General features: G+C 39.9%; 2 protein-coding genes across 8 annotated transcripts in view; one reads left to right on the forward strand and one right to left on the reverse strand.

Annotated features, from left to right (window-relative positions):
- The window catches only part of hmbox1b (homeobox containing 1 b), a 40,026-nt gene extending 25,993 nt beyond the window's left edge, over nt 1-14,033 (forward strand). For 2 of the 3 annotated variants that reach the window (XM_078174109.1, XM_033648831.2), the window contains exons 8-10: nt 711-805; nt 1,774-1,857; nt 6,699-14,033. In XM_078174109.1, coding sequence (XP_078030235.1) covers nt 711-805; nt 1,774-1,857; nt 6,699-6,842 — 323 coding nt within the window. In that variant the 3' untranslated portion in view covers nt 6,843-14,033. The remainder of the gene's footprint in view (nt 1-710; nt 806-1,773; nt 1,858-6,698) is intronic. The other variant, XM_033648832.2, reaches the window with a different exon arrangement.
- A 1,784-nt stretch (nt 14,034-15,817) lies between these two features.
- LOC117270873 (kinesin-like protein KIF13B) overlaps nt 15,818-22,326 on the reverse strand; it is a 72,813-nt gene continuing 66,304 nt past the window's right edge. For all 5 annotated transcript variants that reach the window (XM_078174108.1, XM_033648830.2, XM_033648829.2 and 2 more), the window contains 3 exons: nt 19,889-19,954; nt 16,469-17,870; nt 15,818-16,342 (listed from right to left, as the gene is read on the reverse strand). In XM_078174108.1, the coding sequence (XP_078030234.1) occupies nt 16,092-16,342; nt 16,469-17,870; nt 19,889-19,954 (1,719 nt within the window). In that variant the 3' untranslated portion in view covers nt 15,818-16,091. The remainder of the gene's footprint in view (nt 16,343-16,468; nt 17,871-19,888; nt 19,955-22,326) is intronic.

Below are 22,326 nucleotides of genomic sequence, written 5' to 3' on the forward strand. Positions count from 1 at the left end.
TTTGAAATTAGCACCAACTGCCCGCAAAATGCTGTTAAAATAGTTAAGTGGCTGATAGATTTGCCTCCCTCACCAGCCAACAAAACAACAGTAATCTATTGAGTGGCTGGTAGATAATAGAATCCACCAGCCACAGTGGAAGGTGGAATAAAAAAAATGTAATTTCCAGTACTGCTTGAAGCTAACTATTTCAACCAGGTATTCATTACTTTAAGCCATTTCAACCATTTATGCATTACTTTAACTTATTATTACAAGTGTTTATCCATTATCATTTATCCTTTTTAACTGTTTGCAATTATATTTTTGATTAACTAGTTTAACATGCACTCCATTAATCTCAGTGGCCACTTTATTAGCTACACCTGTACAGTCTTGTGCAATCCAATACAACTGTTCTGCCATAAAGTTTACTTCTATGATGCCTCACACATAGACAGTCATAGAAGTGATAATCCAGTATTTATCTAGACGAGTGAAGAATGAATATATGGCAGAGCTGTTGTATTGAATTGTAATAGATTTTACGGGTGTACCTAATAAAGTGGTCACTGAGTGTATATTTTTAAACTGGATCGTAATTTTTCAGATGAATTCAGCGACACAATTTTTCCATGTTGCCTGTTTGGGAATCACTGCTCTTCAGTACGTTATGAGGGATATTATCAGTCATCTATCATAAATCTAACAATCCATCCTCTTCCTCCAAGAAGCCACAATCCTGGAGAGTCATGGGATAGATGTCCAGAGTCCAGGGGGACACTCCAACAGTGACGACATCGATGGGAACGACTTCTCAGAGCAGGTAGAGAGTGATTAAGTTTCAAGAGACACATAAATCCAGATTTATGTTCCAGACAGTACTGTAAACGACTTGTCTGATGGAAGAGAAACAGTTCACTTTTCTGTGTGTTAAAGCTTCATATCTTCATTTTGTGCTGTACTGTGTCTGATATTTTTATCAGATGCAGATGCAATTTATATTTTTTCCTTTGTTTTTTTTGGATCAACCTCTTGCCAACCATTCACATCCATGTGTCCACATCCAAGGCTCACTCTGTTCTTGGACAGCACTCTGTATTTCTAGTCATTAATCGGTGTGATCATGTATTTTACATGTCTTTCAAATGCATCAGTTGACTTAACTAATTAGTTTCCCTCTCTTTTGTTAAAGTTATGCAAGTAATAGAAGTTAGCAGCTTGTTGGGTTTGCTTGGAGTTAAACCATGTAGACTTAATGCCACATTACCCTGCCACTGTGACAAATTACAAGAACGTTTGAGCTGCTGTTTTCCTTTAGATGATCTTTTAATATGTCCTTCCCCAAATATAGAAGGCACATAAAGTTTTTTATTTTTGTGAAGTAATGTTGCTAAGAACTGTTGCCCGAGGCATGTTAATTAACAAAAGCTCGCTCTCCTCTTCTTTTTCCTGTAACCAATGGAAACTGAGCTGGAGCAAAGGAAGTATCAAGGCTCTGTAATATTGTAGAAACCTACAATTCAAGATTGTGTTTCAGTTTAAGCCTTCTAGCTTTACTCTTGATTGCACAACATGTAAACGCTTCCTGTCAAGTCAAGGCTGCTGAAAGTGAAAAGAGCCAGTTGACCATTCCAGAGTAATGAACACAGGGTGTATTTAATCTGTCAAGCAGTGTTGAACTAGTGAAGTATGAAAGAGGACAAGCTATTCTGAATATTGTGAAGTGTTTCTCTAATTACACTTGAGTTTTTTAATCGTACATTGTTAAATGGCCATTTTTATTACCTCCAGGCATGTGACCTACCCTATTTTGACAAGAGACCTCTAAGCCGACCTTTTGGCCTTTACCGACTGGAGCCCACCTCACCAACACAGGTACATCCACATTGAAACATGCCATTATGTTAACCAGAACAATGCATATTAATTCTCAGGGAAATAGGATCTGGTTCTCTTTAACCTGGCTCATACTTCCTCAGTTTTTGCCTTCATGCCAGTCCATTTTGATCCTCAGTTTAGCAGTTATGTTGCTGCATTTCTTTGTGGCTGTAGTTGCAGGGAGCACAGCTCTCCAGTGCAGTCCAAAAAGAGGGCAAGGAAAACTCACAATCAAATCACACAGAGGTTAAGAGCGGTCCCCTCAACACAATTATACTCTGATTGCATGTCTTTATATACCTGTCAGAATACAGTAATCAGGCGGCATGTCGCTTAAAAGTTGATTTGGTGCCATTGCTTGCCTATTTTCTGGCTCCTGTGACCTCAGTTTTTAACATCCAAAACAATTTGCTTTCACAAATTCAAACTCAGTCATAAAAACACAAGGCAGCAGATATTGTAAGGTTGGTTTGCCATTTTGCAGAATTATAGTTTTTCCCTCCTGTTGGCAGAAAATGTATGCTGGTTGGAATAACATATAATGTGACAATATACTTTCCTGGTTATGAGGAATAATTTTAAAACTGTATTTTATGAGCAGGTCTTACTGCACACTGAAGATTCCTTTTCTCTGTTGGCCTGTTAAATTTTACAAACTGAAATGCTACAGTAAAGTCACTAACCAAATCACAACTGACCATTCGCTTAGCCTCCCCCACCTTTGTTACTGTTGCTGCAGTTGTCAAGCTTACCCTTCTCTCCCTTCTCAGTACATATGCAATTGACAGTAATCATGGTAGCAGAACGACCACTTAAAATTGTTGGTCACTTTTGAAACATGTCCTTGATTTTAAATCATGGTAGCCACATTAGTAGCCAGCAACTGTTGGTTTTGCTCGTTGATGACAACTGTGGCTGGCAGATTTTATCAGCTAAAGAGGCTGTCTTCAGCTGTATAATGTTTCTAAAAGGGGCTTAAATATGCACTTGGTGGCTACATCTTGCTAAAAGAAAGAGAATAAAGCTGCATGTCCAAGGCAAGAAGTCTCACCATCCTAACCCCACTGTAACATGATCCTATTTGGCTGCTTAGCTAGCAGTTTTAGAGAGAAAAATGAAAGGAGCACCACATAAAAGTCTGGGCTCCCCAAGACATTTGAGCCCTCAGTCAACTTTTACCAGTGTCTCAGACCATAATTAGCTTGTTAAGGCTATGGCTTGTTCACAATCATCCTTAGGAAAGTCCAGGTGATGCAAATTTCAAAACTTTATAAATACTCTGACTCCTTAAACTTTGTACCAACAATCATCAGCCACAGGCCCCCCTCTAAACAGCTGCCTAGCACTCTGAAAACTAAAATAACTGATGCCCACAAAGCAGGAGAAGGCTATAGGAAGCTAGCAAAGTGTTTTCAGATAGCTGTTTACTCAGTTTGTAATGTAATTAAGAAATGGCAGTTAACAGGAACTGTGGAGGTCAAGTTGAGGTCTGGAAGACCAAGAAAACTTTCTGAGAGAGCTGCTTGTTGGGTTATTGTAGGAGACTCAGATTCTGTATACAATATTAATAGTTCAACAAAATAAAGTCTACCACTAATGACACATTTGAACAGCTCCCAAATACAAATAAATGTACCCTGGGATCTGTATATATAAATCAACAGGTGATTTCCTTCTCTCTTTGCAAAATCCTTAACGATTGAGTTCTTCTTTTTCCACCTGGACCTTTATGCTCTGCCATTTCTCCTCTAATCATCATGCTGTAACCTGCAACAGGCTGTTATGTTACCATAACTACTGCACATTCACGTGTATGTAGTTTTTGTCAAGCCGCGAGCATCACGTAGGTTTATATTGCTAAAGGTTCAATCACTTGACGACACCAACTCCCGTGTGCGCACAGTAAGAGAGGAGTTTCCTAAAAGAGTCTGAGAAGTCCAGGGCCGTTGATAAAACATTCAGGATGCCCAGGCCTAATGACAGCACAGTTTATTCCACACTACTAAAGCTGTTCCTCTTTTTAAAACTACCGCAAGTCGCTAATTATTTCGCTTTCAGCCATGTTTGTTGTTGCCATGGGTAACAGTATGATGTCATATGTCACCAAGTCCAAATATTTAGAATATCAAAATATGAATTTTTCACGATATTAGAAATATATTGGTATTATCGTGAATGAGATGATATGGCACACCCCTAGTTCTCACCACAAAATTCATTATCAGAAGTTTGCAAAGAACAACTAATCATGGCTGATTTATTTTCTTTTAAACATGTCCTGTGGACTGATGAAATTAACATTTGTCCAACTGTTATACACAGAGGTTGTTTGATCATGCTTTAGGCTTGTGTTGCAGCCGGTAGCATGGGGAACATTTCACAGGTACAGGGAAGAATGGATTCAATTAAATTCCAGCAAATTCTGGAAACAAACATCACATCATCTGTAAAACCACAGCACCTCAAGAGGAACAAGCTAAAGGTATTGCCATGGCCCTCACTTTTCCCTGGTCTTAACATTCTCGGACCTCAAAAGAGTAGTGCATGCCCAAGAATCTCACCTTTTGCAGGAAAAATGGGTGAAATTCCTCCAAACAAGAATTGAAAGAGTCTTAGCTGGTTACAAAAAGTGTTTGAAGCTGTGATACTTGCCAAGAGATGTGCTACTAAGTACTGACCATGCAGGGTGCCCAAACTTTTGCTTCAGGCCCTTTTCCTTTTTTGTTATTTTGAAACTTTAAAAGATTAAAATCATAAAGTAGTCTTGCTTAAAATATTAAGGAAATGTGTCATCTTTACCTTTTGCCTTCTGGAGATCAGTTCAGCTTCTACTTGCTTAGCCATTCACAATAAATACAGTTTTGACCAGGGGTGGCCAAACTTTTACATGCCACTGTATATACCGTTGAGTTTGGCAGACATAATATTATTTTGGGTGAACAGTTTAACTGAGATTCATGTAGTGTAAACTTCCACACATCTAACGAAGAAGAGGACAGAGCGGCTAACATAATCCAATATTCTGATGGCATCAAGGACCAGATCCCACACAGTGGGGAAATACCACAGTGTTATTTGTTAATGGGGATTATCAATGTCGCCAGTCTACCAACAATATAATGTAGCATGAAGTGCTCGCTGACCTGCCTGGAAGTTACACTGGGTTACTACTGTAGGTAGAAAGCTAGTTAGCCATGTATGCTAAGGATTCTGTTTTACATTAGCTGTTTAAATTACTCCTTGCACTTTTGCTCTTTTGTTTTCGGTTTTGGAAACACTGAAGAAAGGTACTACCACTACTCACTACTCCGCCTGTCACAATAGCTACTTTTGTTGAACAATATTGTGTCTCAGAAATAATAGCGATATGACAGTATTGTTCTTTTGAGACCATTTTATAGCACTAATAAAATGACAATAGCATAAGAATGCAAGTACACCTTTTCAAAGAGCATTTAACTTTTAGTTCTAAAGAATATCCAGACATTCAGAAAAAAAATAATATATACAACCTTTATAGGAGAAGCCCAAAATGAATCAGTTTGAGACCTAAAACAAAGTTTCGGCAACAAAAACAAAGCCACATGATGCCTCCTGAGACTAACAAGTTTAGCGAAGCTCCGGGAACCTGTTACCTCCATTATTCCACTGTTGTGTTGTAGTCAGCTCCCCTGGATGGACGGCCTGTTGAATTTATGGAGTGGAGATTGAAGTTGTTGGGAGGGTAAAATTACAAAGGACTAATGTTTTGGCTCATTTTCCAGGGGGTGGGAAAGCTAATGACTAGCTAACTGTGCCTTTTCCACTCTAAAAAGTGCAGCTGTAGGCTGCCAGTAAGCTACACTGTGTCATCTTTTAAGTGTAGTTTTATTTTCCTTCAGACTTTTGTAAGTAGGTGGGGTGGAGAGGAAAAAAAGATAGAATTGCTGTGCCTAAGTTTTACACTAGGGCCACATTGCCTGTGTGAGCAGCACTGCTCAGGTGTGGCATGGCTACAGATAGGGAACATCTAAAGAACAGGAGTCTTGCCCGTTTTTTTGTGTGTCTTTTTATAATCACATTAACATCATACAATGTTTCACTACAGTTTAATGTCTATCACAGACATGAAAAATATAAATATTTCTTTTCAACTCAACACTTCCATCTTCGTTTGAAAAAAAAAGCCCTGTGACAACATTTTCGTAGACAGAACCCCTTCATTTGTTAACACCAGGCTTTTTATTGTGAAACATTTGCAGGACCATGCTGTTGCTGGCTGCACAGCTCCACAAATGTGTGGAGCATTGACTTTTAATTGTGGAAATACACTAGTTATAGCAGGTGGCAGCTCTGTAGCAGTAACGCTGTCTGTGTGAACACCGAATGCGTGCAAGCCACAGCAGCTCAGCAAGGTAGCCGTCATGTGCTGCTCACACAGGCAGGGTGGTGTAAGCTTTACAATGGTTGGTTGACTCTGGCATCATGTTGGCTAAAATGTTGCTGACATTCATATATAAACAGACTCGCAAGTAAACACAAGGGGCCATATTGAGGTAAGAAAAATGATCAAGGTCATGTCCATACATGGTGTGGTAAGTGTAATTATCGTGACAGGCCTACTTACTCTGACCTCATACACACCACTTTAACAAGCAGAAATCCAAAGCTTGATAGGCGCGCCAGGCCCAGTTATGGTTGCTGAGCTATAATTGGACAATTGTCATCTAAGGGAGGGTTTTAGTGGACAGTTGGTGAGTTAGTCAGCATGAGGGCAAAACCAGAGAGGTGGAAAATGAGTCAACCACATAAGTAGATGTTTGATCTCTTGGTCTTCTAACTCTTCCTCCCTGTCTCAGGATGACAGTGCAGCACACAGCGAGCACCAGGACCCCATCTCTTTGGCTGTGGAGATGGCTGCCGTCAACCACACCATCCTGGCCCTGTCCAGAACTGGAGGGGTCCCCAACGACATCAAGACGGAGTCCCTGGAGGACGAATGAACTGCACAGTAAATGGGATGGAGGAAGCGGAAGAGAGAAACGACAGAGTCGAGAGGGGAGAGAAACGAGGAGTTAAAAAAAAAAAGAGACCAAAATAATGCTACTTAGTAAACCTTCTGAATCTGTCCGTCAGCCAGCCCCCTGCCAGCTGTTCCTCCTCTCTCGGCTTCCCTCCTCCACTCCCCTCCCCCCACAGAGTCCATGTAAACAGTAATTACCCACCACCCCCATCTCACCCTACCCAATATATTGACACAGCTGGCGGAAATGGGTCACTATACATCCTATGAAAATGTTCCACAGAAAGAAGAAAAGGGGGCAATCAAGGCCTTTAACCCCCAAAACGGTGGCCCTCGTCTGGGATTTGTGTCTCCCGGGAACTCCCCTCTCCTCCCTGAATACACTCTCTCCTCACAGGATACCTCTTCTCTTCCCTCTCCTCTTCCTTACTTCCCCTCTCCTTCCCTCTCCAGCCTGGTTGTCTGAGCCGATCCTCAGTCTATCTCACCTCAGCGTCAACCTCAGAAAAATAACGTGTACTGTATATATAATATATATATGGTTCTTATGGTTCTCAGTCACACTCTACCTACCTACATAACCCTCAAAATGCACCCTCTTCATTGTGCAATTCACCTGAAGAGCAGCCTCCAGCCTTTGTGCGGGGAAAGATGGATGGTGAGAGTTTCCTTCTCGCCCTGTCTGGCACCGAGGCAGTCAGTAAGGATAATATCAGCAGACAGAACTGTCCAGTCACTGTCTCATATCTTCTATAGTTCTTATTCCTCAGTGGAGTGGCTTTTTGCTTTTTTACAGTAGACCTGCTGTTGGATGAAAACCTCAAAAAAGACGTAGCCTTAAATTCATACAGACAACTCCACTTTTACTTTTTGCAGTATATGGCAGGTTTTTTTTCCTGACAACAGGGAACGACCAGGAATTTTTTAGTATGCATAAAAAAAGCCAAACTTAATGTGAAGGTTTATGTCCAGCAGCAGCAGTGGTTTTAGTTCTCTCACCTGCATTTCCCTCTGGTTTTAGCCCACGTGGCGACTGGATATACAATCATTTTTGCCTTGGTATTTAGCTTCCCAGTGACACTATCGTTAAGTACTTGAGGCTATGAGAATCAATTTAGGGTCAATGTGATAATCAAGCAAACTTAAGCTATCTAATAAGGGGAATTGTGCTTTGTTTTAAATGTCATCCATGCCAAAGGAAAAGATGCTCGGAGCAAAAAGCTAAGAGGCAAAGCTAAGACTGATCTGAAACTGACGTTCATCCAAAGCGATTTCTACTAACTCCTTTGGCGCCCGTAGGTTGTTTGTCCCGCTCAGTGAAGCCTCTTGAGCCAGCGTGCCATCGCGTGCGGGCTGGACACTACAGCAGGCCTGTGTCGGTAATGATAGGTATTAGCAGCCACACATATAATGATAAAATACCCCTAAGCTATTTACTACTTGTTCTGTGACGCTGCCTCTTTATAATAGCCTAAAGAATGTGCTTTCAGAAGATTTTTTAAATATCAGTGGTATCAAATTAGACGAAATCCACACTGGAAATGGTTTAGAATATCAGAACTTCTAACTGAGGTGATCTCTGTTTTAATTTCATCTATGTAGTCTCAAAGATTAAAGCACCACTTTGAAGGGAATCAAAGACATTTTAAGTGGTGATATTGGAAATAATTTTCCACTTTTTTGCCTGCGGTGGAACTTCTCCAAAACCATCTTTGAGCGGAGATAGTGGTAATGTCAGAAGCAGAGACAAAGTCTTGCTGTGTTCCTTAAAGGTTCCTTGGGCCTTACTAATTGCCGAGTATTAATGCCTTTTCAGTCTATAACTGATATCTGAGGAAGTTACATGAAAGGTTTGATGACTGTACGCTTAACATGAGGCTAGAGCCAGGAGATGGTTAGCTTAGCTTAGCTTAGCTTAGCATTAAGGCTAGATACAGCGAGCCCAGCTCTGTCCAAAGATTAGAAGTCTGCCCACTAGCACCTCTAAAGCTCAGTAATTAATCCTTTATATTTTGTCTTGTTAAAGCCATACTAAAAACTAAGTTCGAAAAAGACAAGTTGTTATTTTACAGATGGTTATGTGCTGATTTTTTTTGGCCAGGCTCAGTGACTTCCTGTGCCCTTCTTTTATATATGAGATATAATGTGTTAATAAGTGAGCTTTTAAGGGGCTTATAGAAATATATTTTCACTTTTGGACAGAGTCAGGCTTGCTGTTTTCTCTTCCAGCCTCTATGCTAAGCTATGCTAACTGTCTCCTTCTTGTAGCATCATACTTAGCATAGAGACATGAGAGTGGTATCGATCCCATCTAACTGTTGGCAAGAGAGAAAGCAAATATATTTCTTGAAATGTCAAACTCTTGCTCTCAAGGAACTCTTGCCTCAGGCCTCATTTCCACTGTACAGTATGGCTTGACTCAGTCAGAACTTTTCTTTTGTGTTGTGGATAGTACCTGATACATTTTTAAAAACACCTCGGTCAAGGTTTCAAGCGAGCTAAGCCGATAATAAAAGGTAGAGTTAAAACTAGGGCTGGATATCTATTTGAATATTAAACACAATTTTGGCTTCCCACAATTAAATGAACATGATCCACTGTGATATTGACGTTTAAAATGCTTTGCTCATAGAAAACTCCACTGCATATTTAAATTAAGTGCTTCCTAAACTAACAGCCAGCCTCCACTTCTCAAGAGCTGTCATGCTGCTACTTGTGCAACCTGCAACAGCAGCTTGTGAAAAACATTCCTGAATGTTGCGACCGCAGATGGGCAAAACAAAAATCATGCGTCATCATCCGTTCTTTGGAAGTATATTGGATTAAGGAGAAAACAAATCACATGCAAACAGTGCATGAGACTTGTGTCTGCGCCTCAAAGCAACAACTTGTTAAACTGCTTGAAAAACACCACAATCTGCATTAAGATGAATGCATCAAGGCTGGGAAGAATAACATCACTAATGTTGCCATTATCCCTGTCCTCCTTGGCCAGTGTCAACTTAGACATCCATGACAGCGACACTGCAGCACGTCATGGTATCATGACCACTGTATAAAAAAAACAAACAGAACAAAACACAGCAGCAGATATGTATTGAAAGCAGGTACACTGAATTCAGATGAAGAACCTTATTTTAAGTCTTACTTTGATGCAATAATAGCAGGAATGTAGCACAACATGGAAGTAAAAGCAGTGCTTTGTTGATTTAAATGTGAAAGCGTAATAACAATATTTTGTCCCCAAAAACATTTAGGGCTGCACGATAATATTGGCACGTCTTCGGTATAGGCCAATATCAGCTATAAAATGAACTATCAGAATTAGCCAACATGCTTTTTCTTATTTAGCACAATAGATGAATATTACATACATTGAAAAGCATTGTATTTTATGACTCCATCTGCTGGTGGGTCATCATGATGAGAGTATGCATGCATAATGTGGCGTTAATTACGCTACAGAAGAGACTTAATGATCACTAAAATTGAAGTTGGGAAAAAATAGTGGATATGATACCATGATATTGGTATTGGTTATCGGCACATTGAATATCAGCAAAAAGTCCAGTATTGTGCATCCCTAAAAATGATTAATGAATAATTAATGTTCATTAGAAATAACAATCTCAATATTGATGAAAATCAGGATTATCATTTTGGCCATAATCGTGCAGCTCTAGTTTAAACTAGAGCTGCAAGATAGTCAAGCTAGCTTCAAAAGCAACCACTTTTTTTTTTTTTTTTATTCCCTTGACCCAGATTTTTAAAAATGGCAGCCCACTAAACCACACTGTGGTCAGTTTAAGAACGTTCTGCTGTTCGGTTGCTGACGAAAGGATGGCACTACAATGTCGTCACAGCAGTTTGATGAGGTGTGTGATCAACTGAGAATCCCGCCTACTATCTGCAGTGGAAAACAAAAGGAGAAAGGTACTGATATTAAAAGTGAGCTGAGTAGAGTTGAGTTGAACCATTCAGTGTAAATGAGGCAGTAGTGATGGTTTTGGAGAACTGTGGAAATATTCTTCAAAGCAGGATTAAACAACGTAGTTAATCAGAAATCACTATAATTCTTCATGTTTTAAAAAATTAAATATGGCAATGAATGATGTTTGAAATCATCTGTAATCTGGATCCTGCTTGTAGAATAGCTCCCAGCCTCGGGCTCTAATCTAGTAAAGCTCTATTTAAATCTATCGCCTGTGTGTGTGTACGAAGCTGCGAACACAGTGACTCAGTACTGGGAACTGTGTTTGAAAAAGAAAGGGTTGAAAGATAAAAACAATATGTATTTATACTCATTTTTTATGGTAATGTACAAAAAAGAATGACAGATGTTTTGAAATGAAACATGCTTTTATTGTTAAATTAATCATGCTTTTTAATTTCTCCTCACTTGCTTTTCTATTATCATTTAAATTGTTTTTCTTTTGTGTCATCCCTTATTTGACTGAACAACAGTCTCCCCGTTTGTGTCTGAGGTAGTAAGCTATTTTGTGAAAGATGAAAAACGATGCACCTTATTTAAAATAAGAATCGCTGTTAAAGTGTAACCTTCCCTCCCCTGAGCCTTCCTTTGAAATGGCAAACGTCCAATATACTGATACGGGGCCGGTGCGGGAAAACATTTCAGCACAGCTGCTTCACACACACACCATATCATATTAAATCAGAGCCCCAGTATGTGCTGTTATCTCCACACCAAGAACGCCACACCAAACTCCATCGTGAGATTTTAGTTTCTTAATAGTGATATTCTTGCAAAATGCATAACTCATACAATATGGCTTTGAGAAATGGTAACATTTATAAAGACAATAGATACTTTACTAAGGTTAGTATGAAAATAAAGTGCTGATGTTATTCAAAACACAATAAAATTCAGTCCCTCCAGAATTTCAATTCTGTTTTTGGGATTGTTGCAGCCCTCAATGTCTGATTTCACTGCAGCTTTTCCAAAAAAAAAAAAAAAAAATCCTATTGCGTGTTGCAGTGTTTATAGACATTTTTTGAAAATTGCTTACTATGAATATTCAGCGTGACCTGCAGAATTAGGGCCAAAACACACCAGAGACGAGTGCCACACCCCAAAAAATACGCCCCTATTATTTTCAATGTACAACCCCACACCAGTGGCAGCTAGATACACGTCAGCACTCTTGGATGTGTCGCTCTGCAGCATTTCACACCACTGTCCTATTTCCAGTCTCACCACTCCAAGAATTAAATGTGTTTCCCTCACTTGCTCTCTGCTTGTACATACCTGCTCCCATAGCAGTTCTGTTTCTCTGCTTCTTTGGAAGCTTGACTCCTTTCCTCACCGTAGTTATACAAAAAAATTGATGCTGTGTCTCTTGTGTGACAAAAAATTAATGAGATCGGCGCAGCGCTAGTGTTGGCCAAATGAAGCCTTGTGAAGCATTGTCTTTATTTTCTGAGCCCTCTAGATGCCGCTCTTGGTCTAAAGAGAGAGGCTCAAAGAATAGTAATTCAGTGGGCTTTCAACCTTTGGTTGAACAAGAAGCGCCATCTAGTGGGCTCAGAAATGAAAGACAATGCTTCGAGGCTTCATTTGGCCATCACTATGCAGCGCTGAAGGGCTGTTTCCTTGATCCGCTTTCCTTGTGTTTTCTCTGCCCTATTAGCACAAGCTAACACAAGACAACATGATGTCATCAGCACTCATCATATTTTGCAGCAGCAGTCTACATCCACCACCAAGACGTTAACGTAGATACTTGGCTCAACTCTGTTTTTAAACCTGTTAGTAACCATTGGGTAACGGTAGCCATTACTAACAGTTGCTAACAGGTAGCACTGTCACTTTGCGTGTGTGTTTGTGTGTGTGTGTGTGTGTGTGTGTGTGTGTGAGAGACTCCGTTGTCTCAGGTGCAGAGCTCTGGTCCTGCAGAAGTAGTCTCATGATAAACAGCGAAAGAGAGGGGTTCCCTGAATCAATATCCCGTGCGCAGCTCTATAATAAAATGAGATTTTACTCATTTTAAATAGTCACAATCGCGGTAAAGTTGCAGTAATTGGACACAATTGGAAGTTTGCACAGAATTCACTGGGATTGGCTGTATTCGATTCAATTAAGTTCTTTTTTTTGTTTGTTTTTTTAATGCAACATCACACCATCCTGGAGGGACTGAAAATTGTTTGGATGCTGCAGTTTGATTAAATGTGTTCCATGTATGACAGTTTAAAGGGACTAACAGAAATGGCCAAGACAGAGCTAGGAGACTGATCAACTGTATGTTTGACCAAAAACTAAACTTTGAAGTGAACTATTCCTTTAAAACTTGAGACTTAAAGATCTGAAGAGGAGTACACACACTTATTATTAGAATTGACTTGTACTACTCACTTGTATATGCAGAGTATATGCTGATAAAACACTTTAAAATCAACAAGCAAAGTGTTTCTTCTATTTGAAGGATTTGTGTCTGGAGTTTGGTGTGATGCTCTGTCTCCATACAAAGAATATTGTATGTTTGAAATAAGTTGCGTGTGGAAGGAAAAGAGTACAAAGAGTGCATTTAGAGATTATTCTCTCACTGTAAAACACTTGAAAAAAATATGAATTGCCTTAGTGTTTGAGAGATGCCATGGCCCAATTAGCAAGTACAAGTTTTAATCCAGCAGTATTTTATGTGAGCGTTCAAGCTTGACAGAAATGTTTACGGGATGGAAGAAAGAACCCTCAGGTGCTCAAGAAGATTCTGTGCTTTTCCAAGAGAAAACTGGAAACAGATTAATCTTTTTAACACACTGAAATCTGAAACAGGCTTTCCCCACCCAGTGTCGTGTGTACTCCAGTGGTAGTGCTTACTCTGAAGGGGTGTCCTCTCGTGGTGTGTCAGGGTCAACATGTCTACATGTCCTTCTGTGTCCCCAGTGAAAACACCATCCACTTCATCCCAATATAGCTCTGATAAAGAGGACTGAATGCTGTTGTATCAATTTCAAATCTAGTTATGTTCAAAATTACTGTATTGCCCATTTCAGAATTTAGTGCCTTTTTTGGACAGTAGACTGTTCTGTAATTAAGATGTAGTATATATACATTTTTTTGTACAGTTTCTTTGTTCATTTTTTAACTTGTGTTTATTTTAGTATGATATATATATAATGTACAAGAGAATAAAGCTATATCAATGAGACCTTTTCTGGATTTACTATCTTGTTGCCATGCCTCCACACCAGCAATAACTTTGACTGGGGACATTGTTTTCAGGTTGTGCATCCATCTGTTCCACTCTCATAAACATGATATCTCAAGGGAGTTTCTTCAGATTTGGCATGAATGTCCGGTTGGGCTCAAGGACCTCACTGTGACCTCAACCTCATTCTTGTTAACATATCTGAAGAACACCTTGAGGGAATGTCTTCAAAATTGGCACAATTGTCCACTGGGATTAGATTTTGGTGGTCAAAGGTTACTGAGGCCTAACAAAATACACCTGTGCTTTTCCAACTATGACATGTTTACATGTCTGAAAAAGGGTCAAATTCTAGTTTACTCATATTCTAATGTGGACACAGATTTGTCACACACTGATTGACAAGAGCAAAACGAAATTTATTTAACAATATAAAAAGTTGATTTTGCTTTTCATCATCAATACATGTTTTCATCTTCAAATAAATAAGCATTCAGGCATAGTATAAAATCTCATTTACCAGACAAAAATTAATACTACAGTAAATGCGTTCCAACCGACAAACCCCTTAAGTATTCCATACAGTGTCATTCGAAACTTGGAAATGGAAAAAAAAAAAAAAATACCCAAAAAACAGTCTCACTTTATCTCTGTTTAAAATGAAGTCACTATCAATCAATCTTGACACACTTGCTTTGAGACAACATTGATTAAAAATGTTGCAAGATTTCAGTAGAATTCATCAGAAAAGGAGTGCAAGTTTATTTTTCCTAAAAGAGTAAAAATACACATTCAAGAGCTGAAATAAGCTCAGTCAAGACAGTTTCCAGCAGTACAGAATTTGGTGGTGTATCACTAAGGCACATCTGTGGAGTAGTAGTCGTGATTATTTCAAGGCACAAGAATAAAATTATACAAAAGGTATAAAACAATTTGCAATACTTGGGCGTCTGTCCAAACATGTAGCTGCATAACACATTTTGAACATTAGAACTCTGAGCACATCAAAGTGTATGCAGTACAGTGTACAGTAATCCAGTTAACTTTAAATACTATTAACATTTAATTCTACACAGATCAGACAACATTTAAACCACTGAGAGGTGAGGTGAATAACACTGATTATCTCATTTCAATGCAATGTTCTGCTAGGAAACTCTGGTCTTGACATTCATGTGGATGCCACCTGACACACTCACTCCCCTATAGCAACGGCACTGCCTGATGGCAGTGGCCCCCCAGCAAGACAATGCATCTTGTAACACTGCAAGAACCGCTCAGGAATGGCCTGAGGAATGTGACAAAGAGCTCAAGGCCTCAACCTGGCCTCCAAATTTCCCAGATCCCAATCCGATTGAGGATCTGTGGGACGTGGTGGTGCCCCACATCACTACCAACAGGACTCAAAGAACCTGCCACTAGACACCAGACACCACATGACAGGGTGGGTGGTGCATGTCAAGTATCATCCACTTAAGCGCCAGGACCCAAGGTTTCCCAACAGAACATTGCATTGTAACTGGATAATCAACATAATTCACTTCACCTGGCCGTGGTTTTAATGGATTGGCTGACTGATGTACATGCAAATATACTTTTGTCGGGCAAGTGGCAGAATATATTGAAAGGAAAAATGTGCTGATTTTGAGACAGCCCTTTGATAGTGTCCCTGGAATAATCCATCCCAAACTGAGACAACCACCATTTCAAATGAAATTAATAACAGAGAAAGGGGTTGTTACATACATTTATATACCTAAAAACATTAACATTTTCTGGTAAAACTATATTTCTTTGTGATTTTCGAATACTAAGTACATTAGGTAGGATGGAGTCCTTTAATATGATGAGGGGTGAGAGGTCTCCCTGTACCCACACAGGAGCGTGGACTGAGTTATCTTGTGTCGCTAAAACCTAACAGTAGAGGATCAGATAAAGTGGAGCCTGTGGTCGATCTGGCCCAATAAAACATTGTATTGTCTCTCTTTCTGAAAGCTCACCCTACAATCACATCAATCAGCTGCTGTAGGCGGGTGTCCAGGAATTAGCCGATACTGAGCATCTCAAGTGTTCCATGACTTGCGGTTCTCTCCTCTGCTGCGGCCCGTTGATGCCCCACCACCTTCACCTTTAGCCAGAGCAGTAAGAGCTGCCAGGTTGGGGCTGGATCCAGACAGGTTGGCACTACGGCGCTTTTGATGCTGGCGTCGGCGCTTGTTGCCGCCCCGGCTCACCCTGTCTGGCCTTACCAGCACGCCGTAACCAGGGTTACAGTGGAAGTAGTGTTTGCCACCCACTGAACCGTCATTCTTCCCTGGAGAAAGATGAAGAGAGGGTTGTTTGAGATTCTGAGTGGGGACAGAACTGAGCATAATGTATGTGAAGAATGCAGTAAGATCAATTAAAATGCATCTGATAGAGACAGGACAGCTCTACTCACCTGCTGGTACCTCCAGCTCCACTCCCACCCAGGTACCCGCTGCAAAGTCCGTGGGTCCGATGTAACGGACAGTGCCGCTCTTATTGTTCCCCACATTCACGAACTCCCCTTCTTTCAACCAGTCAGGGAGAACTGCAGTTGCATCTCCATCCTCGGTGTCAGAGATAATTTCCAGGTTCTCCATTGGCACAGAGAGGTTCAGTCCTGCTCCGAGGCTGGTGGCCTGGTCAACCTGTGCAGGCTTATCCTTCTCCTCACTCACAATACACTCAAAGGACTTGAGGTCTGAAGACTTCACTTTCTGTATCTTAAAGGGGTTTGCCGCTGTGGAAGTAGGTTTGGAAGGCTGAACACTGGACAGAGGAGGAGCTGGTGCTAAGGGAGGGTTCTTTGATGCATTGGCAGGTGCTTCCTGTTGGACTTCATCTGTGGTTGAGGATAAAGTCTGGTCGGAGGTGCTACTTGGGTCTGAGGCCACAAAAGTGGCTTGTTCTTCGGTTGAAGCTGAAAGAACCAAATTTACAGATGGGGCAGGAGCTGGAACTAAGCTTTCAGACATAACTGGGAGCAGGTCTGGAGCTGGATCTTCAGCACTTTCAAAGGTTGTCTGGTCTTCTTCAGGTTGCTGTGACAGAGGGACAATTGTTTGAGACTGACTTTGACCTTCTTGTGTGGAAGGTTGTGTTTCACAGTACAGTGACAGTTCAGCTTCTGTCTTGTCTGTGGCAGCTGGCTCGAGTTCTTCCATCAGAGGGGCTTCTGGTTTTGAGTGGTCTGTTTGTGAAAGCTCTGTCTGTTTGGTTTCATTCTCTTGTACCAACAATGAGTCTATAAGTGTATCTGAATTGTCCAATTGTTCTGATCCTATATGGTCAGTTGTTGAATCTGGCTTTTGTTTGCTCTGGCATATTAAATCTGTTTCTGCAGCTGAAGCAGGCTCTTCTTGCTCCTTGTACTGGGCTAATGGAGACCAGTTTAGTTCTTGGTGACTCAGGTTTACATCTGATGGAGTATCATCTGGTTTGGACTGTGGCGAATCAGTCCCCTCTTCAACTGCCTTATCGTCCAACACCAAGACTGACCCCTTAGGCTCTGATTGGTCCACGACTAAAGAATCAGGGTAAGTGTCAGACTGTGTCACTTGACTGTCCTCCTCCTCTTCATCTGGCACCGCCTCAAAACCATCAGCTCTGCTGCCGGATAATGGAGGTAGGTCCCAGCTCAGTGTGTAGACATCTGACAACGTTGCTGTAGATATGCTAGTTGACATGTATCCACTTGATGCTTCGCTCACTGGGCTAGGGTTGGTGTCTTCTATGTCTCGGATGATTGGCGGTGGAAGGGGCACAGATCTGGAGCTCTCTGTTTGGAGGTCGGAAGGAATGATTTCCTCAATGGGAACCTAAGAGATAAACCGTGGCAACAAAGGTATTAGTGACTCAAAATGCAGCCCTGTCTGAGATAGCATCGGTTTCCAAAGTTTACTCTTAATTCCATAGAACAGAATATAGAATATATTGGTATATTGATGAAGACTGTTGCTTATTTCTTAATGTTGTTCTAAGTCAGGTAGTTTTCTGTTAGACCAAAACCACTGATAAAACTTGGGTTTATTGTTCTGCCTCAAGCTAGTTGCTTTCTTTGACTGTCTGTTTGGTTTTGTCTGTTTTATTAGCTTTTTCTCTGATAAAACCTGCTTGCTGCAGCTGACAACAATGTTGATGAGCGCCATAAGAGTGAATCAAACCAATTAAGTTGCGTGACGTCAAACCAAAACAATGTGCTGAAAGATGCTCAAACCCTCAACAGAGTTCAGAAATGAGTGATAATCCTTTGTGGGTTCATCAGTAAAAGTGACCTGGTTCACATTACATGTGGTCTTTTGATCAATTGTTTAACTTTAAACTTTAAAGAAATCTGTACCAACCTGTAAAAACAGCATAATGCTATACATTGCAGTAAGTCTAATTAAAGGAACTTATTGGTTGTTCTTGTTGGTTTCAATTGTTTCTCTCAGTCATTACATTACAAAACACAAACTAAAGAAAAATAGGAAAAATAATGCACGGACACACTTAAGTACAAAAAACACCACTCACTATCCCCTTCCTATAACAGGGTTTTCACACATTTTGATGAACATTTCAAAACTTTTCCGTGACTTTTCAAGGACCCATATTTAAAAGAAAAATCTTGCCCCACTTGCTGGTGTTTTTCAAACTCTATTTAAACATAATCTCAGCTAGCCTTCATACATAGAGGGAGAGATGGAACACGGGGAGAAAATGAAGAAACGTATGTGATGATAAATAAAACTTCAAAACGCACATTATGTAATGTCAGCAGCTTCAGAAAATACATTTGCCATTTTGCTGCATCATGTGGAAGATTATCTTTGGAAGATTACTGTGACAATTCCATGACACACGACAAAATTACATAACTTTTCCAAAATTTCCCGTGATTTTTACTCATTCTATGGCTTTTCCAGGCTTGTTAAATTCCATGACATTTCCACGTATTCCATGACTGTGGGAACCTGCCATGAACCAAAATCCCAATGTAGGCTCTCACTGAAATCTGAGGAACATAATAGCCTCTTTTACACCTTGACTCAACAATAATGTTGTGAAGAAGAAAAAAAAACCTATTTGCTTTTTTTATTTTTTATTTTACACTGAACCTAATCTTGGAACCCACTGCCAACAATAAGCCTCCGGGAGTGAGAGGCAATATTTTTGGCTGATCTGGTGTTGCCAGCAGTTAAATTTATAAACTGATATCTGCATATGAACGCAGATACATTTAAGAAAGCTGATAAAAAGCTAACTCGTCATCAGGCTACAGCTGATGGGTTCTGAGATTGCATTCAGTCAATGTGCTCCACCTCTCCAAATTGAACGGTTTTCCTGCCGCTCAAATGTCATTGATCAATAGCACTCGGACTACAGAAATCTTGTTCTGTCACCTACAGAGTCTGCATGTAGATATCTGTTTATGGAGATTACACAGAACCAACCAGTGCGTGATTTTAGCATGCTGGCTTTCCCAACGCAAAAAGAGATTTCCGTACCTTTAAACAGAATGGTGAGGAGAAATAACGGCGCAACATTGTGCCTGGTACAGGCTGTGTAAAAGGGGTTAATAAAAAAAAATACAATAAAATACCAATAAGAGCAATATTAGTTCTTTAACTTAAGGTCTTATCAATTGTCAGGCTAGCATGATTTCCCCTCCATATTTGCAACAGACAGATCAGAAGTAATATCATTGAGAAAAGTGTTTGTAATTAAAGTAAAGTGTTTTTGGATTCTTTAGCGAGATAATGAAGGGCACACCATATTTCAACATAGTTTATGTCTCTGCATTTCTGATACATATAACTATCTATTTAACATCATCTGGGGTTGGAGAACTTACCGGTTGTGGCTGTTTGCTCATGCCCTCTTCAATACTTGCTGACTGCACCATGATCTGAGGCAAAGTCTGCATCAGGAAAAGAATTTAAAAGATGTTCAGTTAATGGCAATTTAAACAAAACAATCTTAAATCTGTAAATGGGCACTTAAGGCTTGTCAAGCAGATTTCAAGATGTAATCACGAGCAAGTTGGTGTCATTTCAGTGCAGTTCCACCTGGAGATTAGATATTAATATAAGCCTGTAGTTTTCCAAACCTGTTCATTATACAGTGTGCATGAAGTGGTGATTAGCTACTGTGAGGGAATTATAAAGCTCAGGCTTCAGCATGATGGCAAGACAGAAACGGAGCCTGTGGGGAAAAAGTTAATCTACAATTGTAGAAAGATGACAGATACTGTAGGCTGAACATCGTGCTGTACTGTTTTCTCTGGCACCATCACAGATTACTAAACTGGGATAACAAACTAGGCCAGTTGGCCATCTGTCATAATATATTAGGACTCAGACACATTATTATTGTGTATAATTAGTTTAGCACATCAATATATTAGAAAGGAGAAAATATTTCATTTATTGTTGTGATCAACAGTCAAGATGTTGATGAAATGCAGAAAGTGCAATAAAAATATTTGTTCATCAGATCACTCAGACAGATAATCATGATAAACTGCTAAAACAATCAGGATAATTGCACTATAATTATAATTGCACCCAGAATCATTTATCCCTATTCAGTATTCTAATTCCCTCTTTGACACTCGATATGATCCCTCAGCTGATTCAATATTGTGTCTGATTTGCTTCTCAACATTTTTTTCTAGTTTCTGAAGAGGGTCTTATATCTTGAGATATTTTAAGATGTTGAATAAATCAAGACAATTGTTTGACTGTGTGCTTGGCAGACACAGTCCCAGGATATTAATCAGGAGGATTGTTTGACTCTCTGGCACCCCTGACATCACACTCTGAGGGAATTAACACTTCATTCTTTAAACTCTGATGATCAAGATTAGGCGGTTTGATTCGTGTTTCTTTGTGCTTTTGCTCTGAGCAGAACGACAACCTACGTGGACACTATGTCTATCATCAGAGAGCAGGTCAAACACATCTATTCTATCCCTCTGTGGCTCACAACAGTAAACCTGCAAATCAACACAACACATCAGGTTCACAAGAATGTAACAGATGCACATTGCGTTTTCATTTAACAGAAATCACCAGAGTTACTGCCTTGCCATTGTATGCCTCTGCAAATCAGTCAAATTGCAGTTATAGTTTACAATCATATCTGTGAAAACATGGATGCTCCACACACCTCACCCCCAGCAGCACAAAAGATCTATACAATCAGCACAGTTTCATGATTAGTGTCACCACTTCAGCATCTGACCAAATGTCTCCCCTTCTGTTCCTAAGATAGGACACTGAGTAATGTGTTTTTGTAGAACATTATGATGTCACAGTGACCTTTTGGATATAAAATGTCATCACTTCATCATTTGATCCTATTAGACATTTGCGTGAAATTGTGTCAAAATTATTTGAGTTCTGGCCAAAAACATATTTTGTGAGGTCACAGTGACCTTGACATTCGACCACCAAATTCTGATCAATTTATTCTTGAGTCCATGTGGACATTTGTGCAAAATTAGAGGAAATTCTATCAAGGCCTTTTGAAGATATAGTGTTCACAGGATTGAGACACACGTAAGGTCAAAGTAACCTTGACCTTCAACCACCAAATCCTAATCAGTTTATCATTGACACAAAGTGAACGTTTGTGCCAAATTTGAAGAAATTCCCTCACGTTCACAAAACTAAGACAGATCCAAGGTCAAAGTGACCTTAAACTTTGACCACCAAATGTAATCAGTTCATCATTGAGTGCCAGTGAACATTTGTGGCGCATTTGAAGAAATTCCTTCAAGGCGTTCTTGACATACTGCATTCATGAGTTAAACAATAAAACAGGTTTCACTTGTTAATTTGGGCAAATTGGACAATGACAGTGACATAGAGAACTCCAAACTTTTGTTTTCTTTTTGTTTCTTTGTAATACATAACTTTGTTGTCCGGTACTTACCCATGGGATTCACAAGACTGACACGGATGGACAGATGGACAGACAGGCGGACATACGGACAGATGGACGGACAACCAGAAAACGTAATATATATGTGTGTGTGTGTGTGTGTATATATATATATATATATATATATATGTATATATATATACGTCTCAGAAAATATCGTGGTTTCACGGCATTACCATGGTGTCACAGGATTATAATTATTATCAGTCAGAATTACCCTTAAAGGAATCAAAACAGAACGGTTATTTTTGGTTTGGTTTTATTACTATATTTGAAACTTGAAGCCATTTTTTAAATGAAAGTATGTGTAAAACCAAAGTTGACATTTTCTGTCCAGATGCATTT

The sequence above is a fragment of the Epinephelus lanceolatus genome, chromosome 13 (assembly GCF_041903045.1).
Source record: "Epinephelus lanceolatus isolate andai-2023 chromosome 13, ASM4190304v1, whole genome shotgun sequence".
NCBI lineage: Eukaryota > Metazoa > Chordata > Actinopteri > Perciformes > Serranidae > Epinephelus > Epinephelus lanceolatus.